Below are 27283 nucleotides of genomic sequence, written 5' to 3'. Positions count from 1 at the left end.
GAAGGGCCTGTTCTGTGCTGTATTGTTCTAACTGTTCTCCCTATTCTGTGATTTGAGGGACCACACATCGCTGGTGCCCGACCTGCTCCTTTGTGCTCCTCCTGTGATGTCAGGGATGTGGCCACAGTTAGTAACACACCCCTCCCCATAGTCTTACATTCCCTGTCAACGCTGTTCCATGTTTTCCCTGTCTACCTTGAGATTTATCCATCACTGTCTTTAACCCTGCTCATACAAATACCTTTGCTTCCCTCTGTCATCCTTTGTATCATTAATCTCTACGATGTCCCTACAGAGACCCACCACCCCTACATAAGATTGACAGCCAGACAACCAGGGCTGTATTCCTCCTAGACCTCTCACTGACTTCAATGAAAGCCCCGAGATATGACTGACCAGACCCTGGGGGTTTGCAGCTCCCCAACAAATAATACGCAACTTCCCGACTGCTAGAACTGACCCTGTAACTGAGCACTGAACTGCAGTCAAACAGATCCCCTGATGACGAGCCTGCCAGCTTCATTTCTCAAAAGTTCCTGCAATTTGTACAGACAGTGCCTGTCACTGACAGTCCTGGGACCCCCTGACAGCACCAGACCCGTCCTACACCCGACTGTATTGAAGACCACACACACCTCAGTACCAGTTTCCAACTTGGCCTTTTGGTTGAATAAACGTGGTATGATTGCTGCAAGATTTACATTGCTGTCTTGGTGTGCTGTTCACAATGCTGTCTTCCCACCCCAGTCCACCCCCAGGCCGGATCAACATTGACAAGCAACCTGTCTGTGTGTCTGCACTAAAGATGGCCTCAAAATGGCAGTGTGAAATTCTGTCTCTGGCTGAAGTAACAGTGCATTAAAGGGCATGATGCATTTGGCATGTATGGTGCAAAAATGTACGCGGGCACAAAGTGGGTGAATGCTTAGACAGCAAGCAAGCAGCCCTGAGACACAGCCGGATCCACTCCTTTAGCTAGGCACTTGTCCATGCAGCAAAGCTTAACTTTAGTTGAGAGATGGAATGCTGAGAAAAACTTGGTATGGCAAGGCCTCTCCCATTTTTCCATCTACTTTTGTTTTCTGACTGAAACACCTGCAGAGGTGAATATATTTAAGTAAGTTGATGGTGTGGGTATGGTTATGCAAGTCATATTTCTTCTCTGCAAAGTTGGGAGATAAAAGAATTCTTCACCAAGAATAGGTGTGCAGCATTGCTAAATGTGAACAGTGACAGAAAACGTTTGAAGAGCCAAAGTTCTTTATTCAAATGTGTAAAATGCTTTTGTCCCTCAATGCCTCTGCTCTTTTCAAATTGCAACATTCATTTAATACAACACTATGCTTCACTGATTATATCAGGCTTCTCCCCTCGAGTGTTGGGTTCCCAAATGCAGTAAGAAATAACAGCTGAAAAATTAGTGACTGACTCAGAAAAATGTTCAGATAAATAGTCAGTGTGTTAGACAGGCCTAGGCCCTATTTCTGCTGTTGATTGCAAAGAAAACCTCATCTTGTCTATCCAGATTGTGATGCAACCAAAGCAATGCTACAAGCAAACACATTTTCAACTGTGTGAGTTATTAATATATTGTGCAATTACATTTTCAGGTGACTAATCGGTTCTCTAATCTCTGTAATTCAAGCAGTTCAGGGCCATTGGTCTAGCTGGAGTCTGTCAACAAGATTGAATCTGTCAGACAGTTTACACTCTAGATTTGCTTGTTTCCTTAAGACATTTATCAGTAATGACAGGAAGTTAATAGAGGATTGTGCAATGTGTTAGAAGCTAGACTCCAAGTTGCCTGGTGGCAGGAATGAAAGAATACATATGAATAGAATATTAAATCATTAATTCTATGCTTCTGCAAAATACTTTGTTTGTTAAACTGTCAGTTTGCACAGATATTTTGTAACCAAGTTGAATCATGATGAGATTTTCAAACTTCATTCACGGAAATCACTGACTAGACCAGCCGTTATATCCATCCCTAATTGCCCAGAGGGCAGTTAAGAGTCATTGACACTTCTGTGGGTCCAGAGTTTCATGTAAGCCAAACCAGGTAAATATGGCAGATTTCCTTTCCTACAGGACATTAGAAAACTACATGTGTTTTTATGACAGTTGACAGAAATTGTCATTTGGTTAGCTTTTTATTCTAGATTTTATTGAACTCGAATTTCACTAGCTGCCATTGAATGTTTGCCTGGGGTCCTAGATTACTAGTCCAGTGATATTGTCACGACGCCACTGCCTCCACCATCTAGTACTCAAATAAGTAAAATGGTTGTGCAGGGATAAAGTATTTTGGTAATTATCACAATTGAATAAGCTACAAATCAGCAAAGAAACCTGATATAGCTTTCTATTTATTGTCAACAAATTTTGAGTTTCCCTCCAGCCCCCACTTAACCCACCAAATGGCGCTGTGAGTATGAGCAGCATCTAGAGTAAACCAAAGATGTATGATCATAATATTTCACGATTTGATTCTCCATCTGTGCTGAGTTACCTGCTCTCAGGTGGAACAGCAGGTCTGGCACGACATCGGTTCCCTCCCTACCTCGAGGCTCTAAGTACAAACAGCAAACCTCACATTTCTGGTAAGTACTTGGTTTGTCATGTTTAAAAGGTCCACTGATGTGGGACTTATTTTCCATGGTAAAGTTACTTACTTTTAGGCAGAGTAAGCTGTGACAGGAATGATAGTAACTTGTATAAGGTACAATGGATAGTCAGTGGCTGTGGAATTATATTTTCTGTGTGAGAGGACAAAACTGGTAACAACAAAAGTTTTGTTCCACTTGTGAAATAATTGAAAAACCACACACAAAGGACATCCGCACATAAAGTCAAGTGGAGTTGAAAAGAAGTAAGGTACAGCTGTAAGGTTCATGGTTGTTGACCATTGAACTCTCACCTCGAGAGCTATATTTTTATTCAAATGTAAAAGCCTGTTCTCGACGAGACATCTGGTACAGGATAGCACTGATTTGGTTTGGTGGTAGGAGAAAGGAGGTGAAATGAGGTGGGGTCAATTGTTTCTTTGTGGAATTGAATTGCACTGCTGTGCTGGGGATCCACAGATGAATACCATACATGAATCAAACATTCTTTTACCAAGAGTGGACTCAATTAAATTGACAATGCCAGTGCTCTTATCAGATTTACAATTGAAATACAGATTCATATTACTTTGGGTGAATAATATTGAAGCAATATTATTCCTTAAACCTTTCTATTTAATGAGGCTTGTTAGCCATGCCCTTTGTAAAATGTATGTCCTGACAATCTCTTTTTAAATTACATTTCAATGATAAATTTATGATGCTTAAATCTGACGCTGTATGACCAGAGTGGCGATATCTCTGTTGTCTGCTGTTGTAAATCTGTTCCATTCAAGTGTTTTATGGCACTACTGGGAAGCTTACAACAATCATTTCTGTGACTGCTACTGATTCCAACCACAGACCAATCACTGTCTCAGGCTGAGCCAGATTCCTTAAGACCCTGATCACAGTGATGCTGATTTTTAGACGCCATGCAGCCCATCACTATAATTATCAATTTTCAGTGCCCTACCCCTTGCTGCTGCATTCCTTACACTAGAAAATCATTTCCAGTCCTATATTTCCTCACTACCGCACGTAATTCTGTGTTCCTTTTTACTGGATTCTTACATATTCTCCCTGCTCTTTATCTATTGGTAACATAGTCTTCACCTGCCTGCATCTTACTTGCTGCAAATCTCGCCCTCAAGCTTTCTGCTTCAACCTCTATCTGGTACTTTACAAGCCTTCAGAAAACCCTTTTTTCAACGAAGTTTTTAGTCATTCTTCCAATTTGCACATTTCTCATTCAATATACTTGTAAAGTACTTGCTTCACAAGGAGGGTTGCCAAATCACAATATACAGCAAGCAATTCACGTGAAAATGATACTTGAATGAAATAACCTGATCCATTAACTCATTGCTTTGAATAATCTGCAAATTGGGGTTTTCCAGTCAAGATTATTGCATCAATCAACCCACACATACACTTGACAACTGATTGACTATTTCTGAAAGTTTTAAAATATTTTAATTCACCAGTGTAGCATTGAAAATTAGTAATTTAGTAAACATTGGATGCTGTATTTTATGCAGCAGAGCAAATTTGAGGAAGATTTTCCATGTGGCACAGAGGCTCACTGTCAGCAGTCTTCCCTCAGGCTATCAATCTCACATCTTTGATTTGCAGTACGGCCAGTCTTTCCGATGAGATTTTAAAGTCACTGTTCGGGACAGAATGAGAGAAAGCTGCTGAAATCCAAGTTCCCCTCCCAACTATCCATAATCCTGACAGGAAGACATGTACATTCTGAATTCATAATTGCATCTCCTTTATCAAAATAGCCCCTTGCAATAGTATCTAGTTGGTGCCTGGTGAGATTATGTCTTCAGGTTTGATGTTTGCCAGCAGGGCTTTCAATGGTTCACTGAAGGAGTGTACGGAAGAGGTCAAAAATCTCTGGAGTCTGGATATGTAGGGCTGGAGGGGGCTGGAGAGATTTTTTTTAAAATGAGGGCATAAAGGGAAATAAAAGAGGGATTAGAAGTTTGAGTCCTTATAAATCCAGAGCTAATGTAGACCAATGAGAACTAGTATAGTGGATAAGCAGATTTTGGTACAGGATGAACTGCAAGCAGTATAATTGAATAAACTAATGTTTGTGTGAGTGAAAGTTGAAAAGCTGGCCAGGAAAATGTAAGCATATATTCAGAAAATGTAAACACTTTGAGAGAATTAGCCGAATCACAAGTATTTGGATAGATGTCAGAGTTAACTGGTCGGGTCGAGTGACCCTGCCTTAGAACTAAGGAAGGGTGACTCGACCTAAAACATTAACTCTGATATCTATCCAAGTACTGTATTCATGATTTCTCTGCACAGATGTTGCCAGACCTGCTTTTCCAATAATTTCTGGTTTTGTTTCTGATTTACAGCATCCACAGTTCTTCTGTATTTAGATTAGATTACATTACCTGCTGCATAGAAACAGGCCCTTCGACCCAACAAATCCACACTGACCCTCCAAAGAGCAACCCACCCAGACCCATTCCCCTCCCTATATTTGCCCCGACCAATGCACCTGACACTATGGGTAATTTAGCATGGCTAATTCACCTGACTTGCACATCTTTGGATTGTGGGAGGAAACCAGAGCATCCTGAGGAAACCCACACAGACACAGGGAGATTGTGCAAACTCCACACAGTCGCCCGAGGCGGGAATCAAACCCAGATTCCTGGTGCTGAGATGCAGCAGTGCTAGCCACTGAGCACCGTGCACATTTGGATAAGCATCAGTGTCACTGCCTGATGTGATAAGAAGATATTCAGGAAGATCACAATTTTTTTATGGGTGCATTATATAAAGTGATGTAGATTGTAATTATTTGACCATGCTGCATTTGAGTAATTATACCTAGTTCTTGCTTGATTGCAATTTCTGTTATAGAATGTATTTAGGGACAGATTGATTAAGATGACTACTACAGACGGTATTGGATTTCAGATTACATATGTAATGCCCTTTTTTTGCTTAATTAAAATGAAATTTGCAAGTCCTGAATTTAATTGTATGTACTAAATGTAAAAAAAACCTGATAGAGACATATCAATAATTATATAGCTGCTCAGCATCTGTTTTACCAATTATTAATGTTTGTTCATGTCTGAAACTTAAAGGGAATTAAATTATATTTTGTTGAAAACTGATTTTGCTTTGATGTATAAATAGCAGTTTCTTGATTCAAATTGTTTTGAGCATTTAAAGCTAAAAAGCAAAATCAGTAATAAATAGAAAGTCAAGACATATTGACAATTTGCCTTTGTTTTAATGTACCAGGTTACAACCATCCTGCATTGATTAAAATGCTGCAGAATCCACAGAATGTGGTATGTATGTGCTTTTATAAATTGCTCCTTTTTAAATTTCTTGTCCACTTTCATACGTAGCACATTACTGAGAGGCTGAACTGTCTAGTGTAATGCCGTGGCCAGTGAAGTGAACAATATAATAAGCACCATTTTTAGAATAAAATGACCTTCCAGCTTTTTTTGACTGTCTTCTTTTGATGTTCCGCATGAGTATGGGAATGTACTATTTAGAGAAATGGATACATCCATGTATCCACTCTATGATGCGACACTAACATATTGTATCGCAGTCTTTTTATATTTTGAATCAAAACAGACCTTATAATCTTTTTGCAAGTTCAAAAACAATATTTGATTGCTTTCTTATGAGTGCAGAATAAAGATTGGACAGACTGGGTTTGTTTTCTCTGGAATTTAAAAGAATGAGGGATAATTTGCTTGAAGTTTATAGGATCCTGAGTGGACTTGACAAGATGGATGTTGATAAGATGTGGATGAGTCCAGAATTAGGGGGAACACTGTTTTAAAATGAAGGGTCACCATTGCTGGATAGATGAAGGTAAAAAACATTTCTGAGGGTTGTGCAATTTTCAGACTCTGCCTCAGAAAGAGGTTGGGGATGGTCATTGAATATTCTTAAGGTGGAGGTCGATAGATTCTTGCGAGGCAGGGGGTGCAAAGGTTATCAGCAATACAGGGTGTGTGGGTTTCGAAATACAAACAGATCAACCTTGATCGTATTGAATGATGGACCTGGCTTGGAGAGGGAATGGCTTACTCATGTTACTCATTCATGTATCTATATGTCTGCGAGATATAAGTCATTCTGCTACAACGCACATTTTGTTAACACAAATTCGCTGTAATGTGATTGATGAGTTGGGGACCCTGTTTCTAAAGTGTGATCTTTTAAAATGTGTTGACAGTAACGCGATTACATCACCAACACATTAAGTGCTGTTTCTAAAGCACGATTTTTCTCTCATGTGGGGTTGGACAAGAACACAATCATTTATTATAGAAGTACTACCTGTATGCCAGTTCACTGCATGTGTGTGAGTGTCTTACGTAAAAAATTTCAGAACAGTTTTCTTAACCAAGTTGGAGACTACAGTGTGAGTTTTAAAACTTCTTAAATTAGATGTGGTCAAGAAGTGTTTGTGGCGCTGGACTAGTAAAAAGAGGTCATGCTTCTAACCCCCAGCATGGAATTTACAAATTGAATTTGGCCACTAACCTGTGGACTATCACCAGGATAAAAAAATCTATCATGATATCATTAAAAAATCAGATTGGTTTACTAATATCCCCTGGGAAGGAAAGCTGCCACTCCTACACAATCTGAAAGATATATATCTCCATTCCAGCCTTCATGGTCAGGCAAATACTCAGGTGATTTTTAAAAATCTTTGGCAGAGTGAAAAAATGTCCCTGTGTTACAGACCCATCATTAACACCCTTCGGGAATCCATTGTTCTGAATATTATCTACTTTACAGAGCTTGAAGTAAGGCACCCACTCAGAGCTGGAGACTGCTTCTTTAACTCTGCAAATTGTAACTGGTTGCATGAATGAGACATATTGTCATTTTCAAGACTGCAGGAAACCAGGCTGTGGCCAGAAAAGGCCCAAGCAGGCACTCTCCAGGAGAGCTAAGACATCCTATTTCATGGACTTACCCAACTTTCTGAACAGAAGAATCTCATCACTCACCCCAGAAGCTGACGCTACCACCTACATTATATCAGTAGATAGTTGCTGGTCTGTATCATTTTCCACCTATTTCTGGCAGGGAGTTTATCAGCAGGATTTCAGTTCCGAAAGGCCAGTCCCTCCGCGACTCCCTCGTCAGGTCCACACCCCCCAGCAACCCAACCTCCACTCCTGGCACCTTGCCCTGCAACCGCAAGAAATGCAAAACTTGCGCCCACACCTCCCCCCTCACTTCCCTCCAAGGCCCCAAGGGATCCTTCCATATCCGTCACAAATTCACCTGCATCTCCACACACATCATTTACTGCACCCGATGTGGTCTCCTCTACATTGGGCAGACAGGCCACCTACTTGCGGAATGTTTCAGAGAACACCTCTGGGACACCTGCACCAACCAACCCAACTGCCCCGTGGCTGAACACTTTAACTTCCCCTCCCACTCCGCCAAGGACATGCAAGTCGTTGGCCTCCTCCATCGCCAGACCATGGCAACACAACGCCTAGAGGAAGAGCGCCTCATCTGCCACCTAGGAACCCTCCAACCACAAGGGATGAATGCAGATTTCTCCAGCTTCCTCATTTCCCCTCCCCCCACCTTATCTCAGTCCCAACCCTCAGACTCAGCACCGCCTTCTTGACCTGCAATCTTCTTCCCGACCTCTCCGCCCCCACCCCCTCTCCGGCCTATCACCCTCACCTTAACCTCCTTCCACCTATCGCATTCCCAACGCCCCTCTCCCAAGTCCCTCCTCCCTACCTTTTATCTTAGCCTGCTTGGCACACCCTCCTCATTCCTGAAGAAGGGCTTATGCCTGAAATGTTGATTCTCCTGCTCCTCGGATGCTGCCTGACCTGCTGCGCTTTTCCAGCAACACATTTTTCAGCTCTGATCTCCAGCATCTGCAGTCCTTACTTTCTCCAAATAGTCTGGACTTCAGTTCTGGAGCTATGGATGAGTTTTTAACTTTCCTCACTATTCACATGCTCAAACCATGCCCTGACATAGCGTCATGCTCAGTTTAAAAGCTATTTCTACAAGTGGTAAGTGTTCACGAAGTGGATGGCAATCAAAGTGGCAGCTGAGATGCAGAGAGGGTTTGTGATGGGAAAGCAGTGAGTGGGAGGACCAGGGAAGAGAAGCAGTGACTGAGAGCAGCGAATGAGGGGAGCAATGAATGGGAGGATCAGGAGACAAAAGCAGTGGGAGGAAGACGAGAGAGAAGAGATGAGAATGAGGGCTAAGAGAAGGAAACTGTAGAACATTACAGTGCAGTACAGGCCCTTCGGGCCTCGATGTTGCGCCTACCTGTGAAACCACTCTGAAGCCTATCTATCCTACACTATTCCATTTTCATCCATATGTTTATCCAATGACCATTTAAATGCCTTTAAAGTTGGTGAGTCTACTACTGTTGGAGCCATGCCCCTACTACTCTGAGTAAAGAAACTACCTATGTCTATCACCCCTCAATTTAAAGCTATGTACCTTCGTGCTAGCCATCGCCATCCAAGAATAAAAGCTCTCGCTGTCCACCCTATCTAACCCTCTGATTATCTTACACGTCTCAATTAAGTCACTTCTCAACCTCTTCTCTCCAACGAAAACAGCCTCAGGTCCCTCAGCCTTTCCTCGTAAGTCCTTCCCTCCATACCAGGCAACATCCTAGTAAATTGCCTGTGAACACTTTCCAGAGCTTCCATATCCTTCCTATACTGCACTGACCAGAAATGTACGTAATACTCAAAGTGTGGCCACACCAGCGTTTCATACAGCTGCAACATGAACTCTTGCCTTCTTAATACCCCAATCAATCTGGGTAGCAACTTTCAGGGATCTATGCACATGGACATCTCTGCTCATCTACACTGCCAACAATCTTACCATTAGCCCATTACTCTTTATTCCTATTGCTCCTTCCAAAGTGAATCACCTCACATTGTTCCACATTAAACTTCATTTGCCACCTCTCAGCCCAGCTCTGCAGCTTATCCATTACCCTCTGTAGCCTGCAAATCCTTCGACACCATCCACAACTCCACTAACCTTAGTGTCATCAGCAAATTAACTAACCCATCCTTCTATGCCCTCATCCAGATCATTTATAAAAATGACAAACAGCAGTGGACCCAAAACAGATCCTTGCGGTACGCCAACAGTAATTGAACTCCAGAATGAACACTTCCCATCAACCACCCACCCTCTCCCTATCTTCTTTTAGCTAGCCAATTTCTGATCCAAACAACTAATTCACCCTAAATCTCATGTCTCCATATTTTGTGCAATAGCCTACCGTGGGGAACCTTATCAAATGCCTTACTGAAATCCATATACACCACATCAACCACTTTACCCTCATCCATCTGTTTGGTCACCTTCTCAAAGAACTCAGTAAGGTTTGTGATGCACGATCTACCCTTCACAAAATTGTGTTGACTATCCCTAATCAACTTATTCCTCTCTAGATGATTATAAATCCTATCTCTTGTAAACTTTTCCAACACTTTACCCACAACTGAAGTAAAGCTCACTGGTCTATAATTTCCAGTGTTGTCTCTACTCCCCTTCTTGAGTAAGGGGACAACATTTGCTATCCTCCAGTCTTCTGGCACTATTCCTATAGACTATGAAAACATAAAGATCCAAGCCAAAGGCTCTGCAATCTCCTCCCTGGACTCCCAGAAAATCTTAGGATAAATCCCATCTGGCCCAGGGAATTTAATCATTTTCACACTTTACAGAACTGCTAACACCTCCTCCTTATGAACCTCAATCCTCTCTAGTCTAATAGCCTGTATCTCAGTATTCTTTTTGACATAATTAACTTTTTTTTTAGATTACTTACAGTGTGGAAACAGGCCCTTTGGCCCAACAAGTCCACACCGACCCTCTGAAGAGCAACCCACCCAGACCCATTCCCCTACATTAATCCCTTCACCTAACACAACGGGCAATTTAGCATGGGCAGTTCACCTGACTTGCACATCTTTGGACTGTGGGAGGAAACCGGAGCACCTGGAGGAAACCCACGTAGACACGGGGAGAATGTGCAAACTCAACACAGAGAGTTGCCTGAGGCTGGAATTGAACCCGGGTGTCTGGCGCTGTGAGGCAGCAGTGCTACCATGCCGCCCCTTGCTAGTGTGAATACTGACAAAAAAATATTTATTTAGAGTTTTTCCTATCTCCTTGGACTCCATGTACAACTTCCCACTAATGTCCCTAATTGGCCATAACCTTCCTCTCATCATTCTTTTATTCCTGATATACCTATAGAAAGCTTTAGGGTTTTCCTTGATCCTAACTACCAACGACTTCTCATATCCCCTCCTCACTCTTTTTATTTTTCCCTTTAGGTCTTCCCTGTCTAGCTTGTAACTCTCAAGCGCCCTTACTGAGCATTCACATCTCATCTTTACATAAGCCTTCTTCTTCTCTTGACAAGTGATTCAACTTCTTCTGTAAACCACGTCTCCCTTGCTCGAGCCCATCCTCCCTGCTTGACAGGTACATACTTATCAAGGACACACAGAGGTTGCCGCTTGAATAAGCTCCACATTTCAAGTATGTCCATCCTATGCATCCTAAATCTTGCCTAATTGCATCATAATTCCCTTTCCCCCAGCTATAACTCTTCCCCTGTGGTATATACCTATCCCTTTCCATCATTAAAGTGAACATAACCAATTTGTAGTCACTATCAACAAAATGCTTACCTACCTCCAAATCTAACACCTGGCCAGGTTCATTACCCAGTATCAAATCCAATGTGGCCTGCCTCTTGTTGGTCTGTCTAATATGTCAGGAAACTCTCCTGCACGCATTGGACAAAAACTGACCCATCTATAGTATTTCCAGTCAATATTTAGAAAGTTAAAGTCTCCCATAACAACTCCCTGTTACTTTCACTCCCATCCAGAATCATCTTTGCTATTCTTTCCTCTACATAGGAGGCCTATAGAAAACTCCCAACAGGGTGACCTCTCCTTTCCTGTTTCTAATCTCAGCCCTTATTACCTATGCAGACAAGTCCTCAAACGTCCTTTCTGCCACCATAATACTGCCCTTGACTACCAATGCCACATCTCCTCCTCTTTTACCATCTTCTCTGTTCTTACTGAAGCATCTAAATCCCAGAACCAGCAACAATCATTCCTGTCCCTGCTCTATCTATGTCTCTGAAATGGCCAGAACATCGAAGTCCCAGGTTCCAACCCATGCTGCAGGTTCACCCACTTTATTCCAGATGCTTCTGGCATTGAAGTAGAAACACTTCAAACCATCTTCCTGCTTGCCAGTGGACTCTTGTGACCTTGAAACCTCATTTCTGACCTCACCAATCTCAACCTCTTGGACACTGGAACTACAATTTAGATTCCCATCCCCCTGCTGCAGTAGTTTAAACCCTCCCAAAGAGCATTAGCAAATATTCCCCCCCCCCCCCAACCCCCAGGATATTGGTACCCTTCTGGTTCAGATGAAGACCATCCTGTTTGCAGAGGTGCCCCCTACCCCAGAATGAGTCCCAATTATCCAGGTATCTGAAACCTCCCTCCTGCGTAATCTATGTAGCCACATGTTTAATTCCTCCCTCTCCCTATTCCTCACCTCGTGGAAAGATTCATGGAGTGCTGTAGTTTGTTGTCTGGGATTGAAAGAACCAGACACAGCAACTGTTTGTCCTTGCTCTAAGCTTCCAACCTAGCTCCCTGAATTTCTGCCTTAAATGCCCATCCCTTTTCCTACCAATGTCAAAAGTGCCTATGTGGACCACGACATGGGGCTGCTCTCCCCTCCCCCTCCAGCATCCTGCAAACACGATCTGAGACATCACGAGCCTTGGTGCCAGGGAGGCAACTCACCAACCATGAGTCTCTCTTGCTACCACAGAATGTTTATCTGTCGTCCTAACAGTGGAGTCCCCAATGACTAATGCTCTGATCATCTCCCCCCCCTCCATTTCCTTTCTGAGCAACGGGAACAGAGTCTGTGCCAGAGACCTGTACCCCATGGCTTATCCCTGGTAAGACATCCCCCCCCACCAACAGTATCCAAAACAATATATTTGTTAATGAGGGGAATGGTAACAGAGGATCCCTGCACTGCCTGCCAGTTCCCTTTCTGTCCCCATACTGTAACCCATTTGCCTTTTTCTTGTACCTGAGGTGTGACTACCTGCCTGTAACTCCTTTCAATAACCCCCTCCACCTCCCAAATGATCCGAAGTTCATCCAGCTCCAGTTCCTTAATGCAGTTTCTGAGGAACTGGAGTTGGGTGCACTTCCAGCAGATGAAGTCAGCAGGGACACTAATGGTGACCCTTATCTCTCACATTCTATGGGAGGAACATTCAACTGCCCTAACTGTCATTCCAACTATTCTAAATTCCTAAAGAGACTATTGAAAAATAAAGAATGGGAGTTGGAGGGTTGTGGGAGGGAAGTGGCAAGTGGGAAGGTTGAGGGACAGAAGAGGTGAATGTGAAGATTGGGAGACAGATGTGTGAGTGGAGAGGCAGGAGAGGGAAATGGTGAACAGGAAACAGTTTGGTTGATAAAAAGGACTGAGCATGTTAGTAACTGCGTTACAAGAGAGGTAGAGAGTTTCTGGAGAAGGTACAAAACAGATTTTTAGGCAATTTTTCTTTCAAACCCAGACAACAGCTACAGCAGTCCATGAATCTGTCTACAAGCTGAACCCTGCAGATATGGTCTGTTTATATGGGGAAATGGTGATCTGTCATAGTTTACCATCAAATGCCAAATTCCCTCCCCATCCTTTGCAAAGTCTGGGCCAATATTCATCAGTTAGTTTCCAACATCACAGTAGTAGATGGAGGAAGCTCGCGTTTCCAAGCCTGGATGTTAATCAACTCGTCTGAAAAGACAATGAGAAGCAGATAAAACTCAAAGACAGAATGTTGGTTCAAGAGGTAGAATGTAGGTGAGAAATACTGGTCAGCTAAGGATAACCTTTGGAAAAAGTGGGAATATAAACCATTGAGAGAGATACACAATGTAGAACCAACTGAGAACAGACCCTGTAATGGTTAGGACAGTTTGTATTTCTGTTTATTTGCTGAACAAGACTGGCTCTCAATTGTTAGCAGGATATTGCCCTTAATTTTTTTTTTATTTTCTGATTGACCAGTGCAAACAACTAGACTTATTTGAGATCTTGAGTGTATTTCATGTCTGGTCTCTATTTTCCATTGGTTATAGAAGCCAGGATTCTAAATCAAAATGATTCACATTATGATGACTTTTATCTATTTGTCAGAATGATCTATTTAATTAACCAACTGACTTCATTTGGGTGTTTGAACTTGCCACCAGTGATAAGGCATGATGTTGTAAATCAGAATTATATAATACAATTCAGACAGTGGTTACATTTTCTGCCAGAAATCTATCAACAGCATATTTATATCTAACAATTTAAACCATGTGACCTTTTAAGTTTCCTGTTCGGCTAGATGTATTTGACCCTTAAAATTTTGCTATTAGGTTTTTAATTATTTAAGTTATGATTTTTTAATTTATGCAACCTCAATCAGAACTCGTCCTGCTGCTTTTACCCTCCCATAGCCATCAAATTGCCTAGTAACAGCGAATATATCGCTAGCCAGTTTGAGAACTTCATAATCACTTTGCAGGATTTGAAAAAGTGTTAGTTTACTGTTCTTTAAAAAGTGCCCAACATGCCCAGGAAAATTCCAAGTGCGGGGATAACCAATCAGTCATGGAATAATGGCAGCATGTACAAGCTGTGAAATCGTGAGACTTGCAGTAATGCTAAGCATTTGATGATGAGACAATAGACAATAGGTGCAGGAGTAGGCCATTCTGCCCTTCAAGCCTGCACCACCATGATCATCCTTAATCAGTATCCTGTTCCTGCCTTATTTCCATAACCCTTGATTCCACTATCCTTGAGAGCTCTATCCAACTCTTTCTTAAATGAATCCAGAGACTGGGCCTCCACTGCCCTCTGGGGCAGAGCATTCCACACAGCCACCACTCTCTGGGTGAAGAAGTTTCTCCTCATCTCTGTCCTAAATGGTCTACCCTGTATTTTTAGGCTGTGTCCTCTGGTTCGGCACTCACCCATCAGCAGAAACATGTTTCCTGCCTCCAGAGAGTCCATTCCTTTAATAATCATATATGTCTCAATCAGATCCCCTCTCAATCTTCTAAACTCAAGGGTATACAAGCCCAGTCACTCCAGTCTTTCAGCATAAGGTAGTCCCGCCATTCCAGGAATTGACCTCGTGAACCTACGCTGCACTCCCTCAATAGCCAGAATGTCTTTCCTCATGGGGTTGTTGGGGGGGGGGGGCGGCATCTATGAAAATCCAACTGCCAAATCTATATTCTGGTTGGTATGAATGGAGATGGAGAAGGGTGATAAACCAACATATGCAACCCCATTTGATATTGAAAAAGCTAAGAGAGAGCAACAGAGCTCAATTGGGATTTTTTTCTGTATAGAGCCAGAAAGAAAATCAATAATTTCTTTATTTTTCATCTCAGTCAATCTAAAAGGAAGTGCAACAGCAACTAGAATTTGTGTGTAATTGGTACCATGATGTTCCTTTTATAAATCATGTGATCACAATAATGATAGAATAGGCTTAAAGAGACTACCTACTTTTCAGTTAAATCGCTATTCATTCTCCAATAAGCACTGTTGCAGATGGTTAAATTATTTTATGAAACTGCAGTTGTCAAGTTGAAATGAATGTAAATATAACATTGAAGTGTATAGTAATTTTATAACTGCATTATAGAATCACATAGCACAAACGGAAGCAATTCAGCCCATCATGGCTGTGCAGCCATTTGAAGGTATTTGTTCGGTCCTACGAACTTGCTCCTTATGTAAAGCCCTACACTCTTTCTCTCTTCAAATATTTGTCCATCTACCTGTTTTGAAAATGACAACTGAATCTGCTCCCAACATTCTTATGTGAAGCATTCCGGATCACAACTCATCGAGGTGTTAAAACATTGTCTCCTCCTCCTCCCTTTTCTGGGTCATACCAAGTAGTTGAAGCCTCCTCTGCACCCTCAGCAAGGCCTTGACACTTTTCCTAAAGTGTGATGCCCAGAATTGGACACAATATTCCAGCTGAGACCTAAGACCTAAAGGTATAGGATAGCCTCATTTCCTTTCTACTCCATACCTTTTATTTCTAAACCCCAGGATCACACATGCATTTTTGACATTTGTATCAATTTATCCTGCTATCTATAAAGATTGGTGTAATTACACACAGTTTTCTATTGCCCTATAAGATTACACCAGTTAGTTTTTGCTGCTTCTTCATCCCATTCTTCCCATTTCCTCTCAGATAAAAAGTAACCTAGGCTTCTTGTTTGCACATATACTTGTTTTAACTGCATTACTTTTGAAAGGTCTATTAACTATTTCATGTTGTGTTCTGTCACAGAGTTCGTTCATAAACAGACCTGCCCTAGGATGCATGCCTCCTGAGAATTATGTTCAGAAACTATCTGACACTCTGCTTTCAGTGAGTTTAACTATGTTGCGGGAAGGAAAGGGACGGTAATGTGTGACAGCATTTCAGGCTAGTTGGGGCATAATTTAATGGATTAAAAAATGTTGTTCTATTTAATCTTTCTTTGTGAATGCTGTGTAGCAGACAGTCATAGAGTCATAGAGACGTACAGCATGGAAACAGATCCTTCAGTCCAACCCGTCCATGCTGACCAGATATCCCAACCCAATCTAGTCCCACCTGCAGCACCCGGCCCATATCCCTCCAAACCCTTCCTATTCATATACCCATCCAATCCTCTTAAATATTGCAATTGTACCAACCTCCACCACTTCCTCTGGCAGCTCATTCCATACATGTACCACCCTCTGCGTGAAAATGTTGCCCTTAGGTCTCTTTTATATCTTTCCCCTCTCACCCTAAACCTATGTCCTCTAGTTCTGGACTCCCTCACCCCAGGGAAAAGAATTTGTCTACTTATCCTATCCATGCCCCTCATAATTTTGTAAATCTCTATAAGGTCACCCCTTAGCCTCCGACGCTCCAGGGAAAACAGCCCCAGCCTGTTCAGACTCTCCCCATAGCTCAAATCCTCCAACCCTGGCAACATCCTTGTAAATCTTTTCTGAACCCTTTCAAGTTGCACAACATCTTTACGATCGGAAGGAGACCAGAATTGCTTGCAGTATTCCAACAGTGGCCTAACCAATGTCCTGTACAGCCACAACATGACCTCCCAACTGCTGTACTCAGTACTCTGACCAATAAAAGAAATCATACCAAACGCCTTCTTGACTATCCTATCTACCTGCGAGTCCACTTTCAAGGAGCTATGAACTTACACTTCAAAGGTCTCTTTATTCAGCAACACTCTCTAGGACCTTACCATTAAGTGCTTAAGTCCTGCTAAGATTTGCTTTCCCATAATGCAGCACCTCACATTTATCTGAATTAAACTCCATCTGCCACTTCTTGGCCCATTGGCACATCTGATCCAGATCCTGTGGTAATCTGAGGTAACCTTCTTCGCTGTCCACTACATCTGCAATTTTGGTGTCATCTGCAAACTTGCTAACAATACCTCTTATGCTCGGATCCAAATCATTTATATAAATGACAAAAAGTAGAGGACCCAGCACCGATCCTTGTAGCACTCCACTGGTCACAGGCGTCCAGTCTGAAAAACAACTCTCCACCACCACCCTCTGTCTTCTACCTTTCAGCCAGTTCCATATCTAAATGGTGAGTTCTCCCTGTATTCTGTGAGATCTAACCTTGCTAACCAATCTCCCATGGGGAACCTTGTCAAACGCCTTACTGAAGTCCATATAGATCACGTCTACCACTCTGCCCTCATTGGTCCTCTTTGTTACTTCTTCAGAAAGTTCAATCAAGTTTGTGAGACATGATTTCCCATGCACAAAGCCATGTTGACTATCCCTAATCAGTCATTGCCTTTCCAAATACATGTACATCCCTTCCCTCAGGATTCCCTCCAGCTTGCCCCACACTAACATCAGGCTCACTGGTCTGTAGTTTCCTGGCTTGTCCTTACCACCCTTCTTAAAGAGTGGCACCACATTAGCCAACCTCCAGTCTTCCGGCACCTCACCTATGACTATCTATGATACAAAGACTAATCCAAAATATGTGGAATTCTGAATACAGTAGCATTTGTATTATCCAACACTGGACCTACCCGAACTTTCAATCAGCTGGCAGTTCCAAACCTGGACTACTGTGTTTTGATGCTTTAGCAAGAAAAGGTAATGTTGCTGGGCAGTTAAAATTGAAGTACATATGAGTTATGTATGAAAAACTACTTGGATTCTGCTCAAGAATGTTTTTATTATTCAACCATAGGCCTGTAACAAAATTGAAATGCTATTTAAATCGTGCTGCAAATCGCCCAGTGCTGGCCTCTCTGTTAGACCTTGGCTCCCAAGAGACAAAGAAGCCAGTGAGAAAGGGTGGGAGATTGAAGGAAACACAGGCTTGGGTTTGCTGCTCATGTACTGATTATTTTGGTACCTATTTTGTGACTAATGGCAGTAGCCAAAAGTATAACTAACAAATGTTCCAAGATTGTTCAATGCCTTTGCTATTTGTTTGTTAACTATGAAAAGAAAACATCTCAGGTTTGAGACTAGAATGCCCACTGACATTGTTTATCCTACTGGACCTATTAAACATGCTCCCTTTAACAAGAAATCCCTTTAACCAGCATTTTGATTAGCCAGCACCACCAATTTTGAGACTGTGCTGGATAGTGCAAGTTTTAAAGTATTACCTGTTACCATGCTACAATAGACTCTGTACACCAAGGATTCACTTGCTGCAGGTTTTATTTCGTTTGGAAAATTTCATTGCTAACACAGAGTAAATCAGAGTCATTAAGATCCTGGATTTCATAACAATTTTTTCAAAAAAACATATAAGCCTCCACCAGAGCTAACACCGATACCAGTGAAAACTAAAGTGTGCTATGAGGCAAAGCTAATGCTAAGTACCTAAGTGAAAAGCTATGCCTAAGATGACTGTCTTTAAATTGTTTCAGACCATTGGGATTTCGTTGATGCACAACCATGGTGAATATATTATTATTGAGGCTCAAAATTTGTTCCTAAACAGGTCGCTCCAAAAGGTTTGAAGCAGGTACAAACTATGTCATGTGGCTCCTGTTCAAATGAGAACGCCTTCAAAGCAGCTTGCATCTGGTATCGAGTAAGTCAAAAAATTGCCACTTTATTTTCAAAATTTGTCCATGTAAAGTCAGTATGTTAATACACTTGCATCTGCATCATACAGAAGTACTGAAAGAATCATTTTGACAACCCCTGTTTGGCATTTTGACAATGTAGTGAAAATTGTGCAGTGAGCCATCATTAAAAATAAAGATCACATTCTGGATTCTGACAAGATTTTGGACGGGCCGATGGATATCTTCAAGGTGAAAATGGAGTTTCATTTATCGAAGGTAGCTGGTTACAGAGGAGCAACTCATAGAACCATGGCGGGTGGTGGAGAGGGATTCTGTTTCAAAAACTATCTGCATGTTTTGTTCGAACATATCAATAGTGAACAGCTTAATTCTGCTCATTAAATTAGTTCTGGTTTTGAAGTTTGGTAAATTGTGCTTGAATATAGCACTGACTGAGATGAAAGCTTCCACTCTGTTGGTTTTAATGGTCCTAAATAAAATGAGATTGAGCAGCTACAATCCAACACAAAGTAACCAACGTCATCATTTGAGCAAAAGACTTTAAGCATCATCAGTGAGAGAAACATAAAGTTACATCTTCATTGTCCCCACATTTTTGTGCAGTGGTTTTGGATGATGATTTTTCTATTGCTATTTGCACTGCCTTTACATTCATCTTTAATTTTTTCACTTGATCAATTACCATCTTCTTTCATTTTCCACCATTATCCCTTTAGTCATTTAATCTTATCTGCCTTTCACTCTAGCACAGAACCTCCATGTGATGCTCTCTTCACCCTATCCACACCCACTCCCACCACTTTTTTTCCCACCTCTGAATTTTGTTACAAGATGTTACACCTGTTTCCTGTTCTGAAGAAAGGTCATTAAACTGATACATTAATACTGTTTCTCTCTTTAAAGAAGCTGCCTGACCTGCTGAGTATTTCCAGCACATTGTGGTTTGAAAAAATGGAAGCACTATTAAGAATATGCAGTTCCTTTGTTGAAAGTGGAATTGAAGGAGCTTTATTCTGGACTTGGTCATGTATTATCTGCGCTAAATATACTTGATGCTGAATCTATGTCAAAGGCAACAAAATATGTCATTTCCCAGCATCTCAACAACATAATTATTCACCAGAAAATTCAATTCACGTTCCAAAATACATTCTAATAAAGTTGTGAAATCCTGATCAATAACAGATATGCATTGATCATGTCATTAATTGATTTCATGATTTACAGAATAGTGTGGAGAGAAGAAAACATTACACTTATTGGTCATCAGATGATAGAAAGGACACTAATTATTTTGTATTAAATTGGGTCCATTTGCTTTAGAAATGTAAGAATCAATAGAAATATAGACACATTGCCTACCTTCTGATACACTTCTAGAGTCACTTGAAAATCATAATCCAGAATATACTTAGAAATTAGGAACAGGAGTAGGCCATTTGGCCCATTGAGCCTGCTCCACCATTAGTGTGATCAAGGCTGGTCATCCCATAGTTTTACATCCCTTTAACCATAAAACCAATATCTATTTCCTTCTTGAAAACACTTAATGTTTTGGCTTCAACCATTTTCTGGCAGAAAGTACCACGGCATCACCTCTGTCTGGGTGAAGAAGTTTCTATATTCTCAGTTCTAAATGGCTTACCAGATTGTGACTTCTGGCTCTGTAATCCCTAGTCATTGGGAACATCCTTCCTGCATCCACCCCCTCCAGTTCTGTTAAAATTTGAAAGGTGTTTGAGATTCTCCCATCATTCTTTAAGTCCCAGTGAATATTGTCCTAACTGATCCAGTCTTTCTTCATACAGCAGCCCTGCCATCTGAGGATTCAGTAAACCTTCAATGCATTTCATTCATAGCCAGAGCATCTTTTCTCAGATAAGGAGGCCAGATCTGCACATAATACTTCAGGTGTGGTTGTACCAACACTCTGTACATTTGCAGCAAGACATTCCTGTTCCTGGACTCAAATCTTGGACTAATACAATTTGCTTTTTTCACCATCTGCTGCATCTACATGTTTACTTTCAGCGATTGGTGTATAAGCACACCCAGGTTTCATTGCACCTCCCACTTTCCCAATCTATTGCCATTCGGATAATAATCTGCATTCCTGTTTTTTGCTCCCAAAATGAATAGTCCCACATTTATCCACGTTATACTACATCTGCCATGCATTTGTCCATTCATTCAACTTCACCAAATTACATTAGAACGTCTCTGCATCCTCCTCACAGCTAACCCTTCCACCAATCTGCAATATTTTGTAGATATTGCATTTAGTTCCCTGATCTAAATGATTAATATATATATTGTGAATAACTAGAGTCCGAGCACAGTGGTACCCACTCGTCACTGGCTACCTCTCAGAGTTTCCTGTACACCAACCAGTTTTCTATCCATGTCAATAAGCTAGCCCATGCACTTTAATTTTATATGCTAATCTCTTATCTGGGACTTTATCCAAACCATTCTGAGTGTCCAAGTAAACCACATCTACCTTATCACACTGCAAGTTACAATGTTGAAAAAGATTTGATCTGTGGTTGGTGAAACTTTCTTAGTGAGTGAGAAAGGTTTATGAAGGTAACATTTAAGAGCTTACACCATTGGCTAGTACTGACCTTTCAACCCATTTAAAATCAAAAGTGGCAGTTGACACAGCAAAAGACAAAGCTTTTGTACAGCAGCTCCATCACTGTTACCTCTTTAGGCAGTTCTCAACAAATGTAACATCTGGAATACGCTATTAATAGTCTGCTCTGACAGACCCTCCAATGCAGAAGATAAATGAGTCATTAGGTATCATTTTCCTTTTGCTCTGTAGAACAAAGAAAGAGGAAATGCTATACACACAAAGGAAGAGCTGGAATCTTGTATGGTCAACAAGGTAAGTGCTTAAGGTCTGAGGATATTCAATTTTAATGTTCCTTTCATGCCAACTCCTTAAAGCTGGTAGCTATTTTTTTTTCATTTTGTTTTTGTTATACTCTCCACTAGGAAAACTAAGTAAATAGGTGTTTCATTCCAACTGCGCAACTGTTTTATTAAACCATTATTTGTTGCTTTCCTGGTGTGTATTTTCCAGTGTCTTTGGTCTTTTTTTGTTCAATACATCTGAACAATCATGAGAAATGGCACATATTCAAGACTTTCATTGATTGTGCATGTTAACAAATGTAGGCCTATAAATTTTTCCTCAGAGTCATAGTGTCATAGAGATGTACAGCAGGGAAACAGACTCTTCAGTCCAATTCGTCCATGCTGACTGGATATCCTAAACTAATCTAGTCCCATTTGCCAGCACTTGGCCCATATCCCTCTAAAACATTCCTATTCATATATCCATCCAGATGTCTTTTAAATGCTGTAATTGTACCAGCCTCCACCACTTCCTCTGGTAGCTCATTCCATAAACACACCATTCTCTGTATGAAAACGTTCCCCCTTAGGTCCGTTTTATATCTTTCCCCTCTCACCCTAAACCTATACCCTCTAGTTCTGGACTTCCCACACCTCAGGGAAAAGACCTTGTCTATTTATCCTAATTTACACTGTGATGATTCTGCTGGATATTTTGTATTTTGACTATTCCTTTGAACTGCTGGTTCCCTCCCAATCTCAGCACTGTTGTCAATATTGTATCCCACAACAAATCCCTCAAATCCACCATCCCAAGTGATTGCTGACCTACGTCAGCCCCTAATATTCCAAGACTTCAAGACTAAAATTTTCATCCTGGTGTTTAAATCCTTCCACTCCCTGAATCCTTCCAAACCATGAGAATCTTCCTTGGCCTGCTGCAATGTTTCAGCGAAGCTCAACGCAAACTGGAGGAACAGCATCTCATCTTCCGACTCAGCACATTATAGCCTGCTGGTCTCAACATTGACTTCAACAACTTCAGATGATTATCCCATCTCAACCCCTCTGTTTTCATTCTGCTCCGTAATTTTATTTCATTTACTTTTTTTTAAATATTTTTTTTCACTGTTCTGTACCTCTTATTTCTTGGTGTCTCTCTCTCTCTCGCTCCCCACTCTCTCATCACCTTTTTCCTCTCCTCTTGCCCTTTTGCTACCCTTCTCCCCATTTCCCATTTTTGCCTCTGCTTCACCCATCCCCCCATGCCCCACATATTTTGTCACATAGCACTGGCTTCAGCCTTGGTCATCCACAGCTCCTAATCTCCCTACAATCTCTCTATGCACTGTCATTATCATCTCTTTATTGCTACCTTTGCTTCTGGAGCCATGACTGACCTTCTCTCAGCCTAGTATAAATACCTTCCTATTTCTCCCTTTTTTTAGCTTTGACAAAGGGTCAGTTAGACTTGAAATGTCAGCTCTTTTGGCATGAGAATCTTCTCCTGTCCTAAACTACACCACCCCTACTCTGAATGGTCTGTGCCTCTAACTCTACTGTTGTAGTAGTGTCCATTAATTTCTCCTTTGAATCCTCCCACTTCCTCCAGACCAAAGGGGTAGCCATGGGCACACATATGGGCCCCAGCTATGCCTGTCTCTTTGTTGGCTACGTAGAACAGTTGATCTTCTGTAATTACACCGGCACCACTCCGCTACATTAATGACAAGGCGCCACCTTGTGCTCCCGCAAGGAGGTTGAGCAATTCATCAACTTCACCAACACATTCCACCCTGACCTTAAATTTACCTGGACCATCTCTGACACCTCCCTCCCCTTCCTGGACCTCTCCATCTCCATTAATGACGACCGACTTGACAATGACATTTTTTACAAACCCACCGACTCCCACAGCTACCTGGATTACACCTCTTCCCACCCTACCTCTTGCAAAAATGCCATCTCGTATTCCCAATTCCTCCGCCTCCGCCGTATCTGCTCCCAGGAGGACCAGTTCCACCACAGAACACACCAGATGGCCTCCTTCTTTAGAGACCGCAATTTTCCTTCCCACGTGGTTAAAGATGCCCTCCAACGCATCTCGTCCACATCCCGCACCTCTGACCTCAGACCCCACCCCTTCAACCGTAACAAGGACAGAAGGCCCCTGGTGCTCACCTTCCACCCTACCAACCTTCGCATAAACCAAATCATCCACCGACATTTCCACCACCTCCAAAAAGACCCCACTACCAGGGATATATTTCCCTCCCCACTCCTTTCTGCCTTCCACAAAGACCGTTCCCTCCATGACTACCTGGTCAGGTCCATGCCCCCCCAACAACCCACCTACCCATCCTGGCACTTTTCCCTGCCACCGCAGGAACTGTAAAACCTGTGCCTACACCTCCTCCCCTCATCTCTATCCAAGGCCCTAAAGGAGCCTTCCACATCCATCAAAGTTTTACCTGCACATCCACCAATATCATTTATTGTATCCGTTGCTCCCGATGCGGTCTCCTCTACATTGGGGAGACTGGGCGCCTCCTAGCAAAGCGCTGTAGGGAACATCTCCGGGACACCCGCACCGATCAACCACACCGCCCTGTGGCCCAACATTTCAACTCCCCCTCCCACTCTGCCGAGGACATGGAGGTCCTGGGCCTCCTTCACCGCCGCTCCCTCACCACCAGACGCCTGGAGGAAGAACGCCTCATCTTCCGCCTCGGAATACTTCAACCCCAGGGCATCAATGTGGACTTCAACAGGTTCTTCATTTCCCCTTCCCCCACCTCACCCTAGTTCCAAACTTCCAGCTCAGCACTGTCCCCATGACTTGTCCGGACTTGTCCTACCTCCCTATCTCCTTTTCCACCTATCCACTCCACCCTCTCCTCCCTGACCTATCCCCCTCATCCCCTCCCCCACTCATCCATTTTACTCTATGCTACTTTCTCCCCACCCCCACCCTCCTCTCACTTATCTCTCCACGCTTTAGGCTCACTGCCTTTATTCCTGATGAAGGGCTTTTGCCCGAAACGTCGATTTCACTGCTCCTTGGATGCTGTGCTCTTCCAGCACCACTAATCCAGAATCTGGTTTCCAGCATCTGCAGTCATTGCTTTTACCTCATTAATTCACAGTACATTCGTTAAAAATAAATTGATAATGACCTGGTCATTAGACTTATGCTAATTGAAGATTTAGCTGTCTCCTTTTGGAATATAGAAACTAACAAATGGGCTGCTTGTCTCATACTGTAGAATATTACAATGGGCAAAATGTAGAGTGAACTCTTGCCCCACCAACCCTCAAAGCTGAGTTTCCAGGTGGGACTTGTGGTTTTATGGTGAGTGGGGGAGAGGGTGTGGAGTAGAGAAACCATCACTTTTCCAACAGGCCCCAAGTCAAACTTCAGTCAGGAAGGATGAGGGTTAGTTCAGCCCCTGAAACCATTGAGGGCCTTATTCCACCACCACTGGTATTCGACAGGCAGGACACTCTCCCTCCAGCAAGACTGAGCAGTAAACCTGTTGGGTTTGCCTGCAGCTTAGAAAGGGGAGTAGATCATTGTTCCTCTTCAGGCACCTGTGCCAGATCAAAGGACTGGCATTCTCCTGAAGAAAGAGTGATCAATGTTTTCACTCCCCCTGAAGGGGGAACATTACTGACAACTCAGTGTTACCAGCTTTCTGGTGCACCTCTGTGAACAGGTTGCATTCTAAGCCTAGTTCCGTTAGGAATTGTGAGATGTGTAGAACCAAGTGAAAGTCTAGGAGGAAAAATAATTCACAAACTTTCAACCTGGTTGCATAGTGCTACCAATGAATCTGTTAGGCTGGCAATTGAACATGTAGAAAATCACTAGACCACACGGGAGGGAAAAGGGGTTGTGACTGACATTTCCTCTTTTTCTGGCATCGGTTGAAATCCCTTTTCCTGTCCTTCAAAGTGGAAATATCCCCGGTTTCTTTTCTGTATGTAATTGTCAAAGTAGATAGATTGATAAACTCATATGTTATCGGATTTGCAATGAATACATTGAAAAGGATGTAAGGAGCCAAAAACCAGACTATTCAGGTGTCATGTGAAACAGTGTCACCTAGTGGTGATACATATCTAATCTTGCTGCTTCTTTCTTCAGGCACCTGGTAGCCCTGACATAACTATTTTATCCTTCATGGGCGGTTTTCATGGAAGAACATTTGGTAAGGAAAATGCTGTTCAATTAAAATTACAAAGAAACTATGGTCAAGAGTAGGCCATTTGTCTTTTGGAACCTACTATGCCATTCAATATCATCCTGGCTGACTCCATACCTCAATGTCACACTCCTGCTTTCTCTCCATATCAACTGATGCCTTTCATTTCCAAAAATGTAACAATCTCTTTCTTAAATATAATTGGTCACCAGTCTCCACAGCCTTCTGTGGTAGCAAATTCCACAGGCTGATCACCTTTTGAGTGAAGAAATATTTCATCATCTCAGCCCTAAATGACATACTCAGTATCCTGAGACTGTGATTCCTGGTTCTAGACTCCCCTGTCAGAGGAAACATCCTCCCTTTCACTAGTCTGTCTAGCCCTGTTACAATTTGGCATGCTTCAAACTACTTCCCTCACATTCTTCTGAATTCTAGTTAATACAAGCCTATATGAACCAATCCCTCTTCATGGGACAGTCCTGCCAGCTTCGGTGTCAGCTGAGTGAACCTCCACTGCACTCTCTCTATGGCAGATAGTGGACAACCCTGATGATTTGCCCCATAATGGGCTTTGCATGTAAATTATTCAATTGGAAACATGGTTATTTACTGATAGTGGTTAATAGATGAAAAAAATATCATGGATGGTTTGGTAATGGGAACAAAAAAATGTTCAGTTGTGTGTAAGAGCACTTTTGGATGTGAAAATGAAAAAAAAACATTTAAAATGCTTCCGAGCCACCAGTGGTACATTGGTTATGTGTACCAGAAGTACAATCCAGAAGTGTATATTCACATTTCTGAGCAAGCTGATTTTAAAATATTTTAAGCAGATATAAAGAGACAAGCACTGAAACTTGAAAGTTTGAGTTTGAAAGTGGATCCTTGTGATGCTTTACATTATAAATTAATGTTGAATTGTGTAAAGATTAGCTCCAGTACTATCTTTTACCAACTAGCTTCCTTGAATTTAGGGTTGGTTAGCTCAGTTGGCTGGACAGCTGGTTTGTGATGTAGAGTAATGCCAACAGAGTGGGGTCAATTCTTACACTGGCTAAGATTACCATGAAGGACTCTCCTCCTCATCCTTTTCCCTTGTCTGACCCTCAGGTTAAACCACCACCAATTATATCTCTCTAATGAGAGAGCAGCCCTGTGGTCTGGTAGGAGTATGGCAACGTTACCTTTATCTTCTAATGTAACTTAGTGGAGGCAGGTGTCTATTAGGAGAACAGTGGAAATACTTTATAACTGGTCTCTTGTGGCAAAGTGGTAATGTTGCTACCTCTGAACCAGAATACTTGTGTTTAAATCCCACCTGTTCCAGTGGTGTGTA

At 42.1% G+C, this 27283-nt stretch overlaps 1 protein-coding gene across 2 annotated transcripts in view; it reads left to right on the top strand.

Moving 5' to 3' along the window:
• Positions 1-27283, top strand: part of abat (4-aminobutyrate aminotransferase) — a 169863-nt gene that overhangs the window by 116132 nt on the left and 26448 nt on the right. For both annotated transcript variants that reach the window (XM_060840698.1, XM_060840700.1), the window contains exons 6-10: positions 5892-5941; positions 16087-16167; positions 18787-18879; positions 21705-21767; positions 25887-25950. In XM_060840698.1, coding sequence (XP_060696681.1) covers positions 5892-5941; positions 16087-16167; positions 18787-18879; positions 21705-21767; positions 25887-25950 — 351 coding nt within the window. The remainder of the gene's footprint in view (positions 1-5891; positions 5942-16086; positions 16168-18786; positions 18880-21704; positions 21768-25886; positions 25951-27283) is intronic.

The sequence above is a fragment of the Hemiscyllium ocellatum genome, chromosome 20 (assembly GCF_020745735.1).
Source record: "Hemiscyllium ocellatum isolate sHemOce1 chromosome 20, sHemOce1.pat.X.cur, whole genome shotgun sequence".
Lineage (NCBI taxonomy): Eukaryota > Metazoa > Chordata > Chondrichthyes > Orectolobiformes > Hemiscylliidae > Hemiscyllium > Hemiscyllium ocellatum.
This window is presented reverse-complemented; position numbering and strand designations above follow the sequence as displayed.